The sequence below is a fragment of the Heterodontus francisci genome, chromosome 20 (genome assembly GCF_036365525.1).
Source record: "Heterodontus francisci isolate sHetFra1 chromosome 20, sHetFra1.hap1, whole genome shotgun sequence".
NCBI classification, from domain to species: domain Eukaryota; kingdom Metazoa; phylum Chordata; class Chondrichthyes; order Heterodontiformes; family Heterodontidae; genus Heterodontus; species Heterodontus francisci.
In genome coordinates this window covers 46,515,185-46,533,753 of record NC_090390.1, presented here as the reverse complement: position 1 = coordinate 46,533,753, position 18,569 = coordinate 46,515,185, and the positions used below count along the sequence as shown (strand labels likewise).

The window sequence follows — 18,569 nt, the reverse complement described above, 5'->3', positions numbered from 1 at the left end:
AGTGATAAAGAAAAGAACAGGCAAGCATCGAATCATCTGACTTCTCAGAGGCCAATGTAGACATGCGGATAGCCCAAATTAGATAAAGCAGGCATTCAATATTTGGAGTAGCAGAGAAGAGGCCACCATTGCATCAGCATGGGTCATTTTGAAGGAAGTGGCTCTGACTAGGACTGCCAAAAGCCTGGTGATCCCCTTGCAGTATCGGAAAAAGTTTAATAACCTCGGTAAGTTTGTTTACAGATTTGTAGCAAGGCAGGTAACTGAATGACAGAGAAGCCATTGAATATTCGCTGGAACAATAGTCAAGTATTGTTTGAAGTTATTACATTGCACCAAGTACCTTGCCCTAGAAACAGTCCCTTGCCAGTATGCATATCACATGTCTCCCATTTGAAGTCTAACATCCTAGATCCTAGTTCCGAAGAAGGGTCACTGACCCGAAACGTTAACTCTGTTTCTCTTTTCACAGATGCTGTCAGACCTGCTGAGTGGTTCCAGCATTTCTTGTTTTTATTATCCTAGATCCTTTCTCCTTTATAATCATTACAATCATTCATTCCATTAATTCTAAACCTTTCTTTATTTGGCCTCCTTGTCTCAAGAGACAATGGGTAAGCGCCTAGAGGAGGTCAGCGGTTTGTGGAGCAGGGCCTGAAGTGGCTATAAAGGCCAATTCTAGAGTGACAGACTCTTCCACAGGCGCTGCAGATAAAATTAATTGTCGGGGCTGTTAAAAAGTTGGCTCTCTCCTTGCACTTTTGTCTTTTTTCCTGCCAACTACTAAGTCTCTTCACTCGCCAGTCTTTAGCCCCGCCTTTATGGCAGTCCGCCAGCTCTGGCGATCACTGGCAACTGACTCCCTCGACTTCTGGTCAATGTCACAGGACTTCATGTCGCGTTTGCAGATGTCTTTAAAGCGGAGACATGGACGGCTGGTGAGTCTGATACCAGTGACGAGCTCGCTGTACAATGCGTCCTTGGGGATCCTGCCATCTTCCATGGCTCACATGGCCAAGCCATCTCAAGCGCCACTGGCTCAGTAGGGTGTATATGCTGGGGATGTTAGCCACCTTGAGGACTTCTGCGCTGGAGATACAGTCCTGCCACCTGATGCCAAGGATTCTCTGGAGGCAGCGAAGATGGAATGAGTTGAGACGTTGCTCTTGGCTGACATACGTTGTCCAGGCATCGCTGCCGTAGAGCAAGGTACTGAGGACACAGGCTTGAAACACTCGGACTTTTGTGTTCCGTGTCAGTGCGCCATTTTCCCACACCCTCTTGGCCAATCTGGACATAGCAGCGGACTCCTTTCCCATGCGCTTGTTGATTTCTGCTTCGAGAGACAGGTTACTGGTGATAGCTGAGCCTAGGTAGGTGAACTCTTGAACCACTTCCAGAGCGTGGTCGCAGATATTGATGGATGGAACATTTCTGACGTCCTGTCCCATGATGTTCATTTTCTTGAGGCTGATGGTTAGGCCAAATTCATTGCAGGCAGCCGCAATCTTGTCGATGAGTCTCTGCAGACACTCTTCTATGTGGGATGTTAATGCAGCATCGTCAGCAAAGAGGGGTTCCCTAATGAGGTCTTTCCGTTCTTTGGTCTTCGCTCTAAGACGGTCAAGGTGGAACAACCTGCCATCTGATCTTGTGTGGAGGAAAATTCCTTCTTCTGAAAACTTGAACGCATGTGAGAGCAGCAGGGAGAAGAAGATCTCAAATAGTGTAGGTGCGAGAACACAGCCCTGTTTCACACCACTCAGGATAGGAAAGGGATCTGATGAGGCACTGCTATGCTGAATTGTGCCTTTCATATTGTCATGGAATGAGGTGATGATACTTAGTAGCTTTGGTGAACATCCATAGTAGTCTGACTAATTGTGATAAAAGATCTGGAGACTGCAGCAGCCAATTAACACTATGGGCTGAATTTTACAGTCCCCCGGATATCGGGGGTTATGGTCAGGGGTGTTGGGGGGGAGGAGGTATGTTTCTCAGTGCCGGGGGGTCGCGGGGGAGCGGGGTCAAAGTAATATCATTGGTGTAGGGGATGGTGGGAAGGATTATAGTTTGAAGTTTATGCACTTTTGGGGGGGAAGGTCATGTGGGCAAGGTAAGTGTTTTGGGGGAGGCGAGGACAAGTAATTAATACTATGGTTATTGGGAGATAGGGGAGTGGCAAAATAAATGTTTTTAATTTTTTTGTATTCAATGCCCCTTTAAATTTTTGAATTCAACGGTAGGACTCAAAGCCCTTTAAAAATGGCTTGAGGAGAGTCAAAGCATAAGGCAGCTAGAGGATGCAGATGTGGAAGTGGTGCCTGCAGATATTAAGTGAAGGCATAAGACATGCCAGCCCCTGGCTGCAGAGCAAACAGATGTTGATCTCAGGGGTCCTGTCATGAACAGAAATATATTAGGAGAGCATCAGACATATATGAAGTTTCTGAAGTGCTTTGCCTGCTCCTGCAAGGAAAATCTGGGCCTCTTCTGTCCTAGTCTCCCCTCGTTCCCGCCCGTGAAACCTTGCTGAAATCCTTCTCCCCACTCCCCATGAGTTACATGACTGCCTCTGGGCTGCCCGATCTTTCCTTGCTCAAGACAGGCAGACAATTGGCTGGTGCAATGTGAATGAGACTCAGGAGTTAAAATTGCTGGTCTCAAATTTATGATGGTTTGATCCTCGTTTGTCCAAAACCCATTGTGAATTAAACCTTTCCTGTGAATGGAAGATGAATGAATGAGAAATTCTTTTTGGCTTCATGAACCAAATAGAGATTGGTAGTTAAATGATGATTGAAAAACTTGAGGCATTGAATATTCATCAGACACCCAAACCAAATAGATTGAATCCAAGAGTGCCCACAAAAACTAAGGAAGGTGACAAGTTGGAAGAATTAAGGCTGAAATTTTCATAAGTCATTAAAAATTAGGTAGTATCAAATGACTGTAAAATAGCAAATTTCTTTTGCTTTCTGTTAAAAAAGGCCTGAATCATGACACTGACTAATTTTAAACCCATTAGTTTAACACCCATGGTCGGAAAACAATTGAGTCTATTATACAGAAAGCAGATCAAGAGCATTTCATTTGAATAAAAGAAATCAGTCCAGTTTCACTTTGGTCAAACTACTAAATTTATTTTAGTTCTTTTGCAGGGGTAATCACATTGCTAGGAAAGGATTATGTGGTGGATGCTACAAACCAAACTTTCAGAAAACACTTGATAAGGTGCCTGTCAAGAGGTTATGGCTTGAGTTAAAATTCTTGGACTGAAGGAGGAAGTAGTAAATTGGATAATAACTTGTGCAAATAATAGGATAATTTTGTAAACAGACCTTTTAGTTGTTCCAACTGGTCCTTCCAAGTGTCACTGTATACCAGCACATCATCAAGGTAAACCACATAGTTAGGAACCCTGGCTATCACTTGTTCATTAGTCTCTGAAAAGTCACTTGGGCATTTTTTAGCCAGGGTGGCATCACTTGCCATTGGAAAAGACTGTCTGGTGTGACAAAGGCCGATATTTCTTGAGCCTGGGGTGTTAAAGGAACCTGCCAGTATCCCTTTAACAAATCTATTTTGGTAAGAAATGTGGCACTGCCAACTCTGTCAATACAGTCTTCCAAACGAGGAATTGGGTAGCAGTCTGCCTTTGTTACTTCATTAATCTTTCTTAGTCTATAAAAAATCTAGTTGAACTGTCAGGTTTAGGTACTAACATGACTGGGGGAATCCAGCTGCTTTGACTGCGTTCAATTAGGTGGTTTTCCAACATGTATTGAATTTCTGCTTTCACCTGGGCCTGTTTCTCTGGACTTAAGCGATAAGGATGCTCTTTTATAGGAAAGGATTCTCCTACATCCGCATCATGTGTGGCTAAGGTAATACATCCTGGTTTATCCCTACAGACTCCTTTAAATGTGAGTAGCCTTGTTAGGTCTTCTCGTTGTTCTGCATTTAAATATGAAAGCACAAGGCTGGATTTTAAGAAGGCCTTGACGTCATGATCCATGGCAGGGGTGGCCTGAAGATGGCTCTGGAAGAGGCCCACCACTGACTTCGACATCAGGAGGGTCCGGCCCGATTCTCCCAGCAGCGGTGAGGCTCCGTGGCGGCCCCCCATTGCTTGGTGACGGGACCAGATTTGAATATTTAAATTGCCACTTACCATGCATTAATATGCATGCCACTGCGATTCAGCCAGCAAGTCACAATCTTCATCCAGACGTGCGGCACACACATGCCTTCAATTACACGTCCATGAAAAGCTGGCAGCACTGAGGCGTCAGTCCTCAGAGCCTGTGAAGATGGGTGGATGGCGGCAATGAAAGGTGTCTGAACTCTGCATTCATGAAGGGAGGTGAGTGGGTGGCTGTAATGAAGTGGGTCTGACCTCTGCATTCATGAAGGGTGGGTGGCTGTAATGAAGTGGGTCTGACCTCTGCATTCATGAAGGGTGGGTGGCTGTAATGAAGGGGGTCTGAACTCTGTATTCATGAAGGGAGGTGGGTGGGTGGTTGTTCGGAGCCAAGAGACAGGCACAGCCCACATGGAAGCTCATGGACGCGAGCAGCAGCAGTCGGCAAGGTGCATTCGAGGCCAGAGAAGACAATGCGTCTACAGGCCCTGCATGACATACCTGCAAATATCAGAATGCCAGTGTAGCGACGACTGTGGATGTCCAGATCTCTGTGCATTGCTGAATGATGACCTGCAGCCGATGGGCTTTGCTGGACAACCTGTGCCTGCGGCCCTGAAAATGACAACGGCTCTTAACTTCTACACCTCCGCATCATTCCAGGGATCCACCAGCGACCTGTGTTGGGTTTCACAGTCAGCAGTGCACCGCTGTATCAGGGAGGCACCAATGCCTTGTACAGGACAGCCAGTGACTTTTTTGCTTCAGGACGGACCCTGAGAGTCAGGACCAGAGGGCCCTCGGATTTGGGGCCGTCACGGGATTCCACAGGTGCAAGGGGTCATCGACTGCACATGTGTGGCCATCAAGGCTCCAGCCGGACAACCAGCTGCATACCTCAATAGAAAGGGCTTCTACTCCCTCAACGTGCAGATAGTATGTAAGCACATGAAGCACTTCATGCAAGTGTGCGCCCACTTTCCAGGCAGCTGCCATGACTCATTCATCCTGCACCATTCTCAGGTGCCACTGCTCTTCACTGCACCAGCCCAGATCCAGGGGTGGATTCTTGGGGACAAGGGCTACCCTTGCAGACATGGCTCCTGACACAGGTGAGAAACCCCACCAGCGATGCAGAGGAGAGATACAATGCCTGCCAAGGCTCGACATGAGCTATCATTGAGCAGGCCATAGGCCTGCTGAAGATGTGCTTCCGCTGCCTGGATAGATCAGGTGGGACACTACAGAACTCACCAGAAAGGGTTAAGCGTAGCGTTGCTGTATGCTGTGCTCTGCACAACTTTGCAATATAGAGGGGGGTGGCCTTGCAGGATGATGAGAAACGGGAGCAGGAGACATCCTCAGACAATGAGGACACAGAGAAGTTGCAGCAGCATACGCGCACGGGAGGACGGACAGCATTGATGCAGTGCAGACATGGCGAACAGCGAGCAAGGAATGCACGACAATGCCTTATTGCTGAGCGCTTCCACAATCCCTGAAGTGCACAATATGTTCCCCATGTCACACATCACCGTGCTTCATCTGGTCAGCAGTCTTCTGCATCTGTGCCATGTTTCTCCACCATTACTGGCAGCAGATGACTGAGCCATTGCTCGTGTAACTGCATCCGTGCAGTGCCACATCACACATACTGGCTTGGCAATGATGTTGTTCCATATATTGGCAGTTCTGTCAGGCCAATGATGTAATGGGAGGACACATAATTGGCACATGCTGGCATGCGTCATTCACACAGTGAAAAGGAGACACATGTTAGAAAAGCACATTTAATGAGAAGGAATTAATACTGTCACTTGTGAAAGCCCATATGTGTCATGGTGTCTTTTTGAAACGTTTGCGGGTGCTCCTTCGCGGTGCTACTTCTGTGCTAGCAGCTTGACTGGACGCAGGCTGCTGATCAGGACGCCCTTTGGCTTTGGATGACTTGGGTGGTCGTCCTTTGGGTGCACGAGGCCTAGAGGGCACTGGCAGCCTGAGGGCCTCCTGCACCAGTGTAGGGCTCTCAGATGTCATGGCTGCTGGAACTAGACTCACCGGCAGAGGGGCTGAGGAGCCAGTGTCCTCATTGGAATCACCCTGAGGGAGCCCCCAGATATGGAGTGTTGGCTCGCCTCCTCCCTCTCAAGGCATGTAGGAACCTCACTGCTCTCCTGAGAAGGACCAGTAGCAGAGACACTCTTCAGGCTCCTGGTCCCTCTTTCGCCTAGCCACTGTTGTGTCCAGCTCATGACCGAGGCAAGGGTTTGCAGGTCAGCGCAGATCATTGGAATATGGCTCTCCCTGTGGGTCACCATCTTCTCCAAGGAGGAAGCCATGCACTCATATGCCTGTGACATGGCAGCAGTCATGGCCTGGATGGACACCGCCATTGTCCGCTCAAAGCTACGCATGGCCAGTGGCATCTCCGCCAGATGTTGCTTTATCTCTCTCTGCAACTCCAGCATGCCCTGTGCGGTCGACACCAGAGGACCATCATCAGCCTGGGGCTCAGCATGGGCCTGGCCACCCACAATCCTTCGACTGTCAGAGACATTGCCTTTCTCAGCCTCAGCCAGCTGTTTGGGCACGTGTGTGGTGCTCTCACCAGCTTGTGATCCAAACGCTAAAGCCAAATTTATTCCCACCGAGGTGAGTGTCTCTGCGCTGGTGGAAGGTGCAGGAGTGTCATGGGACACTGCGTCCTCTGAGATTGTCTCTTCCTCAAAGGTGCTGGAAGTCTCCTGGGCCTCCAATGCCAATTCTGAGCATCGCCCTGCAAAATACAATGTGAAGAGCACAGATTTAGGTTTAATGGTGTATATGTCACAAATATGACAGCATTGTGTCCAAAAATGAAATTTTTTGAGTAATCAGTGTGTTTGTCAAAGAGCTGTATGTTCACCCGGGACCCCAAGCTCCACGTCCGAAACAGTACGTCCTCCCTGGCTGCCATCTAACTCGAGGGCCTCCTCCTTAGCCAATGATAGTGGTCTGATGTCTGACTCTGCCAGTCCTGGAGGCCTCCCTCGCATTTGGGGCTCTTTTCGCCTGGAAGAGCAAGGATGCAGATATTGAACATTGCCAAACAATAACATGATGCATGTCACAACAGGGGCGCTAAAGCAAAAGTTGGAAGAAGTTCAGACTGCAATACGGACTCAGCCTGTCATGTAGGTGCTATGCTCTGAGGTGCAAACAAGGGTGAGTTCTTTCACACATGCAGCTACTCATGTGGCATCAATTCTCCCCACCCGATCTCACTGTCTTTAACATGGCGGTGCCACTCTGTGTGGGGACACCCAGGTCAAAAGAAGCCGTAGAACTAAGTGCCACTTACCTTTGTTGAGCGCATGAGATCATTCATCCTCTTGTGGCACGAGATCCAGTCTCGTCAGATGACTCATGGCAGCTTACCCCCTCTGCATTCTGGGTCCAGGCTTGCTTGGTCAGGCAGGAGGGCCTCTTACCATTGCTGGGCAATAGCACCTCTCACCTGTCTCTTACAGCCAGGAGAAGAGTGTGTAGGGAGGCATCACTGAACTGTGGGGCCACCCATCCTTGCATCTCTGCCATCTTCGGTGCCTTGCATAAGTAGTTGTTTGGCAGCTTGGGCACTTCAACTTCACTGCTTGCTGGTCTACTCCAGCAGAAAACGTTTATTCATGAATAAGGATTTATGCAGGGCTGACTGCCATTTAAATATGGCGCCAGCACCTGCTGACTTGTCAGCTAACGCCGTTCACAGCGTCTTACAGCCCGCCCCTCCACATCATTGGGGGTGGCAGTCCGACACAAGCATGCGAAGGAGCCGCCTTGTGTGAGATCCAGGCCACCATTTTTTGAGAATTGTCTAGGCCTCTTTCTGCCTCATCCTCACTCTCCCTTTCATCCTTCATTGTCCCTACTACCTGACATATCTGTCCTTGCTTATCCACCTCTCAATATTGTTTTAACATATTGATGTGACACAGCTGATTATTTTTCCGGCGACCTGGGGTGTCAATCTAATAATTTACTTTACCAATCCTTTTGACTACTCTGTCTGGCCCACTGAACCGTGCTTTCAGCGGTTCATCCTGTAAAGGCAGTAATACGGACATTTCATCCCCTGGTTGAAAGGTTCGGGTCTTGGCTTGCTTGTCTACCCATTTCTTCATGGTTGTTTGGGAAGCTTTCAAGTGTTCCTGCGCCACTTTGCAAGCTTTTGTGAGCCGTTCACAGAACACAGATACATAATCTAACACGGAAGATTCATCCCTCTGTTCTAAAAACTTTTCCTTCATTAGTTTTAGAGGACCTCTTATCTTATGTCATAAACTAATTCAAATGGACTAAAACTGGTGGAATCATTAGGTGAATCCCTATCGGCAAACAAAAGAAATTCCAACCCTTTATCCTAATCATAGGGATATTCAAGACAGTATGTCCTGATCGTCGTTTTGAGGGTCTGATAGTACCATTCTAAAGCCCCTTGTGTCTTTGGGTGATATGCTGAGGACTTTAACTGTGTTATACCCAAATTACTCATAACTTCCTGAAAAACTTTAGACATAAAATTGGGATCTTGATCCGACTGGATCTCAATCAGTAATCCATATCTAGTGAAAAACTGGGTTAACTTTTCTACCACTACCTTAGCAGAAATTGTTCTCAAGGGAATGGCCTCTGAGAAACGAGTAGTCATATCCATAATAGTGAGTATATATTGATGCCTCGCTTTTGTTTTTGGTAAAGTCCCACACAGTCTACCAACACCCTACTAAATGGTTCCCCAAAAACTGGTATGGGAAATAGAGGTGGCGGTTTTATGGCAGGTTGCGGTTTCCTCACAATCTGGCATGTATGGCACGTTTTACAAAACTGCACCACATCCTTGGGTCTTCCGATCCCCACATGTCCTGCCATAGGAATTTCATGAGCTATGCTTAATATCTCCTGACGATACTTTTGCGGTCGCACTATCTGTTGAACTACCATCCATTCTTCGTCCACAGGTCAAGTCTCCACTTCCTCATCAGAATCCCATTTTTAATACAGTAGCCTTCCGGAACTCCCTTTGCTTCAGCTTCAGTTAGAGCCGATTGTGCCACTTTACTTAAGTCTGGATCAGCTTGCTGAGCCTTGATCAGAGAAGACTTATTGAACATTTCCTTTGGATTATCCAAATTCCCAAAGAAAGTTTCAGATATTCAGCTCGCTGTCTGTGGTGCCAATTTGACCTTTGACAATGGAACTTGTTTAGCCATTGCTCAGGTCACTACACATGAAGGAAAAATTCCGAGAACCTTTTCTGCAACTGCTCTGATTCTTTGATTTCACTTGGTCTTTATGTGATTACTTGGATCAACGACTACCTTCGCTCTGGCCAAATCATTCCCCAGGAGTAGATCAGCTCTGTCCAAAGGCAAACTATGGACAACTCCTACAGTTACCGTTCCAGACATAAGGTCACACTCCAGGTGCATCTGATACAAAGGTACAGGTATATACTCCCCACCGATATCATTCCCTAAAACCTTGGCATTTGTTGGAAAATCTATGCCTTTCCCCGTCAAAAGAGTTTGGGTGGCTCCTGTATTCCTAAGCATAACAATAGGTTTACCTGCCTCACTTGAGGGATAAGGAGTTACTTTTCCTTTTGACAAGAATTCCCTATAACTCTCAGGTATATTATTCACGTCTCCCGCACTCACAGCGGTTTTTACATTTGTCCTTAAGCTACAGTCAGAGATACAGCCTGACCTGTCGTACTCTCAGTCAGAGAGTATTATCATCTGGATTGCCTTTTCCTTCTTCTAATTTCAAATGCTGTGCTATTATTTCAATTATGTCTGCTTTCTTAGCCTCTGGTTTTAACTCTAACTCCAACTTTTCTGCCAATTCCTTTAGCCTAGCCTTGGTTAAGTTTTTTTCAAATCACTCAGGGATAAGTCCTCCCACTCCAGAAATGTCTTAGCAACTGACAAAGGCATTCCGGTAGTGTAAACTTTACTCTAATGCACAAGAAACCTGGTGTTTTACTTTCCCCTTTTCAATTAGTATTACCCCAGATACATTGCACATCATCGGGTTTGGGTTATCTTGGACAAGCTCCAGCTCTTATGTTATGACCTAGATGGGAGGAGTGTACTGTCTTTCTCTAGTTCCACCTCTCCACAGGTCACAGCACATATTTAAATGTTTACCCAGTTACTGATATGGCCAATCATATACTCTATTTTTATTTCAGAATAAAATTCACCAAACAGGTTTCTTTAATAAACAACAAAATTATTAATTTATTGTAAAACAAGATTTATTCAGTAAAGATGCAAAACATTAATACACTGATTGAAGTATGAAAGTTCCCTTTTAAAATTAGGCACACACAGGGGTTAAAGAAAAAATAAACAAGTTTTCTCTGCAGAGATCTTTTTCCAAAAACACACAAAAAATGCTTTGGCCAATTACTTGTTAATTCTTGAAGGAAAAGAAAATATGGAATGATATCAGTTGTCCATTTATTCCGGCATCCCAAATATGCATAGACACCTGTCCCTGGGATCTTTCTGGAGCAGTTCACATCAGGCGAGGTCAAGGATTAGTCTAGCAGGCTTTCCAGGAGAAATGCAGCATCAGGCATTTCAGTTATCACACGCTGGATTTTGCAAGGTTACTCAGAGAGGTGGAGAAAAGATGAGCTGGGTGTTTTTCTCAGCTGGCTACAAACCCAACTGGCTCAAAGAAAATTACAAAACGAAACCAACTCTTGACATGTCACTTCTCTGTAAACAATTCCCCTTAGTCACCAAAGCTTCTGTTGTTTATTTAGCTTAAGACATGTGACATCCAGTAAATGTTGTTTTTAAGCAGAAAGCTCAAGTCCTTCCAGTGATATGTTTAAAAAAAAACAAAGTCTAGCATCGATGGAATCACTTCAGTCCTGAATATATCCATCGCCACAGTCTTCAACAATGAGTCCTCAAAAAAATATTTTAAAATAGAAACACTTTCATAACAAAAGGCATATGATAAACCTCTGAGTTATCTAAAAAAACGCTTAAAAAATGGACAGAAGGATCACAAATGGCATTTTATATAAAACATGTTGCAGGATTACACTAAAAATGATAAATGTAACAAGAGAAGTAAATTAGATAAATCAGGAACTTAGCCAAGTATAATAGTTAGTCAGGCATTGACCAAAGTGGCTTAGTATATGCAGCAGTTGCAAAAGCAAAAGAAATGTAAATGGATGGTTCCAGATCACTCATTGATGAAACAGTGCTAATTAAGTTAAATCTATTCTCAGTAGAAAAAAGATGAAAGAGAAAATATTGTTTAAGATGAAGGGAATTATTAATGAGAACTACTACATGCAAAACTAGGACAAATAAAACAAACAGGATTGCAAACTCAAGAAGGCATGTGCTAAACATAACACAATTAATAAGTTCACACTTTATGGGGTTGATTTGAACGAACAGGGATCAGTGCATGGGGGCGGGTGCTGATATGGGTGGCACGCCCGAAAGATGTTATCACCGTGAGGTCCTGCAGATTTTAAGTACCATGAACTTTTATAGTATGATTGGCAGGCTAGCCAGCCAATCGTATCAGCAGCAGGACCCCCGCCTGCTTTCTCTGAGTTATTTGTGGCAGGTGTCCCAAAGCAACCTATTTAAATGGCGAATGCACCTCTGAATTCGCTGAATTTCAACTCTGTTTTCACCTTGAATTATCCTTGTGATGTATGTTGGAGATGACTGGAAGGAGAGGAAAGGTCACCCCCCGCCCTCGCCAAGGTTTTCAGACATCTCCCTCGAGGTGTTGCTAGTAGTGGTCATGGCATGGAGGAATGTGCTTTTCCCACAAAGTGGGAAGAAAGTTAAAGTGCAAATGTACTATTTGAATCATCCACTTGTATATGCTTGCTAACCCAGAAAATTATCAAATGTTAACCAATAACTTCAAAAAGTTGACATGGCCTCCAAAAAAACTGACAACCCGAGAACAACCAAAGAAGAAGCTATATAGGATTTGTCACTCAAGCTCAAAATACCCTCAACATTCCTTCACATGCATCAGAGGAGCAAAAAATTAAGCGTACAAAATCCTGAAAAGGGATATGTGAAAATGAAAGGTACAAAATAGATGATGTGGTTCTGGAGATGAATTAGCAGCCAGACCTGGGTAGTAGTAGTAATGGACTTGGTACGTGCTGATGTTTGTCAGCAAACGCTGACATACTGACCCCAGAAATTTCCATGGGGCTTTTCCGATCTTCCAATGTAACATTGGCAGAAGATTGATGCCAAGATCGGAGAAGCAGTTGCTTACTGCAGTCCTCCAGGGTTTCTCTCCAAGTTATGGCTGGAGAACGGTAACCCTCTGCAGAAATATTACATCTATCTGTCAGCAGGAAACATTGATAATTGGCATATATGCTCATGGGATAGGGTGCAATGCGGTGTAGTAAATACTGACTTTATTAAAGCACTCAGAAGTGAACGGAATCAATTTCTGATTTAGTGAAGAGCATAGAAATATGGATTTAACTCAGGAAAAGGTGAGGCCCACTTGCACCCTTCTGAACCAGTTTGGTCGCATGATGTTTAAAAGGAGTCTGCATAATGTAGCAAGCATTCTGGATCAAACACTTTCATTTCAGATATTTAAGAGGTTATTTTTGAAATATTCTGTTTTAGAATCATAGAACATTTAAGGCACAGAAAGAGGCCACTTAGCCCATCGTGTCTGTGCTGTCCGAAAAACAATCCACCTATTGTAATCCCACCTTCCAGCATTTGGTCCGTAGCCCTGCAGATTATGGCACTTGAGATGCATATCCAGCTTTTGAAAGAGTTGAGGGTTTCTGTCTCAACTATCCTTTCAGGCAGTGAGTTCCAGACCCCCACCACCCTCTGCTTTGTGCCTAATTACAAGTTCTTTATTTAGCAGATTACCATGTGTAAAACATTATTATCTCAAATGTTTGGATAATTATGAGTTTCCACAGCTATATATTAACTATTACAATCATCTATTTAAAAATAAACTCTTGCATTATCAGAATGTGTAATTTAAACTGTTCTACTTTATTAGCAAAAGGCGAAACTTCTAATCAAGAGGAGGCAAATGAGGAACACCTTATGAAAACAAAGAGAAACAAGTATGTCAATTATTTTGTTCACTTTGATAGATACTTTTTTTACATATCTGATGTTTCTTTTATCTACACTTTACTGCATACTTTGTAAATGCACAGTATCTAATGTTGCTAAATTAAGCTGTAGTCTAAAATAGTTTGTCCTTAGTTGTTTCACAAAATTACATTTGAACTTTAAGTAAATATGATCTACGACGAAAATCATTTATATCTTCACCACTGGTTGAGGGTATTAACACTTAACAGTATGGCTTACACATATGTGTTTTGTTTAGTCAAGTAATTATTTTAGTTATGTGATGCCTGCAGTTTACAGCAGATCATAAGGGCAGGATTGCAGCCGCAGGGTGGCGGGTTGGGAGGGCGGCGGGGAATCAACAAAAATAATTCCTGATGCTGCCAGTTCAATAAGAGGGCCGACAGCTCTGAAGCCTCGGCAGCCCCACCAGGAGAGGCTGGCGCTGCTAAGGCAGGTCAAGGAATGAAAGGGCACCTCAGCATAGAGGCGCTCTCAGAGAGAAAAGTAAAAAAAAATTAAAAATCTGAAGGGCCAAGCAGGCAGACTCCTCCGATTGACCTTTGGGGCCATGGGGGCAGTATTTCCTCTCCGCTGCTCCCTCTTTGGGGCATGAACCCTCCAGCTCCAATGGACCCCATGAAGCTGGCAACCTTCCTAAGCGGCGGGGGAGCTGTTCCGTCACCGGCACAATGTCAGTGGGCCCAAAGAATCGACCCTAAAGGGGATTCTTATATATTTATGTTGGCTGCCTGCCTCTGATCAGCTGGCAGCCACTCTGCACCAGCTCCCACTGCTGGGAAATTTCCACGGGGGTGGGGCTGCATCAGAGATTGTCCCAACACAGCAACTGGCTATTTTGTTGCGCCATCCTTAATTGCACGGCGAGCCCCCGGAAGTGGCCAATTAGGTGGCTGCCTGCGGTAAAATTGTTGAGCCAGTCCGACTGCCGGCAAATGCAGTCTTGGGACCCCCAATTCGTCCCGATGTCAGCATCCCAAATCCTGCGGTAAAATCCTACCCTAAATGTGGCAGAATTCTTTCAGAACAGTTCTAATGGGAATGCTCCCAGACAAGAAAGCAGAATATAGTTCATGGAATGCAAATATGCATTTCACCTTTCCTAAGATGAGAATAATAATTAAACATTGCTTATAATGACTGGCGTCAACATTATGCTTTATCTTTAGAAGCTTCCTTTTGGTTCTGTTAAAACCGGACTCATGGCCAGGATTTTGCAGTCATCAGTGAAGTGAAAGTGCTCGCCACTGAACTCAAAGGAAGCCGTAACTTTTTTTTTAGGCCTTTTCCAGTGATATTAACAGCATAAAATGGGCGTTCATGTCAATTAAGTGATATTTAAAGATTTCTGTCTACGAGGACTTCAACAGCAGAATCTGTTTAAGAGCAGGGTATCACTGATTTCCAAGTTTAACTGTGCATATGCGGACATCAGTGGTTACTGTCAGCTTTACAGTTGTAATGGTGGTGAACGCTGACAGTTTCACTGTTATCACAATTGCAAAATCCAGGCCAAAGTTTCGTTTATTAATTGTGCCTCCCCAAAACAAAGAGGCACATGCAAATGTGTTTCTCTTTTGATGACCCCAGAGCAATCCAATGTCATCTTTATGGATCAATTAAAAAGAGGCAACAGCTTTGGATGTTGTAAAATGCATCAATGATGTTAGCAAATAAACTAAGTTTCCTTAACTTGTACTTTGCACCCACACACTTCTACATTTATATTTCAAGGAAATAAAATCAGGGCATAGTTTGTACTTTTTTTGTATAAGCAAGTATTACTATTGTTCATCATTTTGTGAAAAATGTAGATGCTAGTAAATGATAAATTTCACAAAATGAAAAATATCACAAATGAATAAATATAATTTGACAACAAATAGATCTAATAATGTGCTGGGGGCTTCTTGAGCATGCCCAATTTGGCGTTTGATGCAGTTGTTACGATCAGGTGAGGAGGGGGTCACAAGGCTCCCTTCTTGTCCTTCTCCTTGTTTGACCACAACAGAGTTTATTCCTTTTAAAACAGTGCTCCAGGCCTGGCCACTTCTCCCCACTCAGCCTCTTCTCCCTACTTCACCCTCTCACACTCCCATCTGTTGGCCACTCGCTCCCTGCCTTTCTGCTTCATCCCTTCTGCTCTGCCTCTGCTCCCCACTCCCTCACACTTCTGCTCCCCACTCTGTCCTGCTCGCAGTCTCCCTCCCCTGCCTAGCTTTTCACTCTGTCTGTCCCCAGCTTCCCCCGCGTGGAGAAGAAAGGAGGCAATCGCGGGAGGGAGTGAGGACCAGAAGTGGGAGGGAACAGGGACCAGAAGCAGGAGGGAACAGGGAGCAGAAGTGGGAGGGAGTGGGGAAGCAGAGACAGAGCAGAGGGGAGGAAGCAGCCAGGCCGGGAGCGAGTGGCCCAGAGGTAGGTGGGGAGGGGTGAAGCGGGAAGCGAGCAGTGAGGGGGGAGAAGTGGCAAAGCAGGGAGCGAGTGGCCCAACGGTAGGTGGAGGGATGATGCGGCGAGCAAGTGGGTAAGGGAGGAGAAGTGGCGAGGCAGGGAGTGAGCAGTGAGCAGACATCGCAGTACGCAATGATGTTTTTGCGCACATGCGCAAATTAGTTCTGGCAAGTCGGGTGCTGACATAGGCTGCACATGCGCATTACCATACTGACAACAAGGGTCCGTTCTGCGCATGTGCGAAGCTGGGAGCACTCTGATGACATTGACGCTGGTCTGCATTGTCAAGAGTCATTTTGTAAAAAAAACTAAACCTGATCTCAATAAAATAATAAAACTACACTACATTTTCACACACACATGCACACATACACACACACGAGAATCACATACACAAACAGGTTACAGAGTGTTAAGGGATAGTTTGGTTGGATTAGAGTCCAGAACAAATAAAAATAATATACAGTATGTGGGTCTGGTAATTCTGTTGTTTTCCGGTTGAGGTTATGATCTTGAAGTCTCTGGCTGATAGAAGTGCCCTTTGTAACTACTTGGTTCAGGTTTTTCTTGGAGATAGAGTTGTAGGTTGCTTTCTTCCCTGGTGTCTCTGTCTTTAGCAATGATAGACTTGAATGTTCCACAGTCGCAGACAGGTTTCAAACTTGCAATGTTATTTGGAGAGAAACAGAGAGGCACACGCACAGCCCCCACTAGTGTTTTGTCTGGTTAGCACTCGAAGCTTGTCTGCCTCAAAGTCCCAGGAGCTTGTCCTTTTGCAAGACTGCTAGTTTTTCCACAGATGGGGAGGTGGTCACATGATTGTCCAGTGTCCTCATTTGCAATTTAATTAGATTCGAGTCTCGGTATTTTCAATCTCTCTTGAGTCTGATTGTTTCAGTGTTAACCCCCTGGAGGTATGACTCCACTGTTAATGTTCCAAGATGGCTTTGAATGTTTTGCCATTAGAAGTGAAACGATTAGCTGATGCCAAATTCATGAGGCATTGCCCTGGATGCAGCCTCATTAGACATGCGTCTCCAATTTGATATCCTGGAATGTGAGGTATTTCAATGCAAATTGTGGTGGCCATCTTGGCTGCCAGCTTTTTAAAAGTTAACTGTAGGATCCCAGCTCCTTTTTAAAAGTTCAATGTAGGTTTCCAACTGATGAATTAAAAATCCTCATTTGTTTTCTTAACATGGTCAAGTGTTAAGAAAGTCACAGGATTGCCGATATATATTATGATAAATATTAATAACAATTCACTTTTACAGTGATTCATGTAAATGTAGCTCAGTGTTAATCATACAGGGAGCTGCAGGCTCCATATAGTTTTTTTCTGTCAGATTAGTCTCTCAGATTAGTCTGTCAATACCCACATTCTTCAGGAATATCCACAGATTAACCACATGCTTATGCATGAATATGTCCACCTCAGCTTTGAATTGGATGAAGTCTTCAGGATTTTCTCTCTCAAGCAATTTAATGCTCAGCCATAAGAATGTAGGAATCAAGTGAAGGTTAATCACTATCCTAACGTTCATACTGGGGTATTTTTGGTTCTGAACGTTAAAATCAAGAAAAGGATTTGGCACTTCCATGCATTATCATGGTTGGGCTTCCTGAAATGAATTACAATAATAGACAACTATTATAAATAAAATAAAAGCAAAATACTGCGGATGCTGGAAATCTGAAACAAAAACAAGAAATGCTGGATTCACTCAGCAGGTCTGGCAGCATCTGTGGAAAGAGAAGCAGAGTTAACGTTTCGGGTCAGTGACCCTTCTTCGGAAGGTTCCGAAGAAGGGTCACTGACCCGAAACGTTAACTCTGCTTCTCTTTCCACAGATGCTGCCAGACCTGCTGAGTGAATCCAGCATTTCTTGTTTTTGTATTATAAATAAAAGATTGTTTTCCCATTAAGTTTGTAGTATTCTAATGAAGTTTCAAAATGTTGAATAAAAAAATAATGCTAATATAAATAATGCATGAAGATGCTGTTGATTTTAAAAAGCTCTGGTGGCATGATCTTTATTCTGTAATTTTGCTAATGCAGAATATATGTTAAAAAAGACACACACCATGCCAGAGCATGATACCACTATGGTGTTCACTGGCCTGGTTCTGGTAATTCACATCTAATGTAGAATTTATTATAACTCATTTTCTGTAAGTTTATTTAATCTTGGAACTTAATAGTTATATTTTTTATCAAATTATACAAAGTGCTGCACCCATCAAGAAGTGTGTTAAAATAACAGGAAAGCAGGTAACAGGCAGTAAAGGCAGTTTTCTCCATTATGACCTCGATTCCACATTTCCTGTCCATTCATAAAAGTGTGTGCTAACAGTGACAGTTTTTTTTTAAGACCTGTTAGGGTCTTGTTTTATGGAAAAAGGTTTTCCAGTTGACAGCTGAGGGAAGTGGAAACAACCAGGGAGTTTTTGTCTCACCTGCAAAAGCTGGAAAATGTTGCATTGACTGATCACACCAATTGGAAAATGAATAGATGTTTCATTACCTGATTGACAGTCAAGAATAATTCAAGCAGTCTTTTCACCCATGTCAGGTATTTTTTATAAATAGTATACAAAGATGTTCAAAGAAAATTTTAAAAGAACCACTATTTTTTAATGCTTAATGTGATTTTTTTTGTTTCTCCCGGGTTTCTTGCAGTACTGTCCTGGAAATTAATCTTTAATTCTGGGAGGGTTGACAACCCTAGCATATTCACATAGTACTACAAGGAACTGATGTCTGCATTTTTAATTGTCCTGCACTT

General features: G+C 44.2%; 1 protein-coding gene across 1 annotated transcript in view; it reads left to right on the top strand.

Moving 5' to 3' along the window:
* Window positions 1-18,569, top strand: part of tcerg1l (transcription elongation regulator 1 like) — a 744,495-nt gene that overhangs the window by 545,178 nt on the left and 180,748 nt on the right. The window contains exon 10 of the mRNA XM_068053340.1: window positions 13,232-13,298. Within this exon, the coding sequence (XP_067909441.1) occupies window positions 13,232-13,298 (67 nt within the window). The remainder of the gene's footprint in view (window positions 1-13,231; window positions 13,299-18,569) is intronic.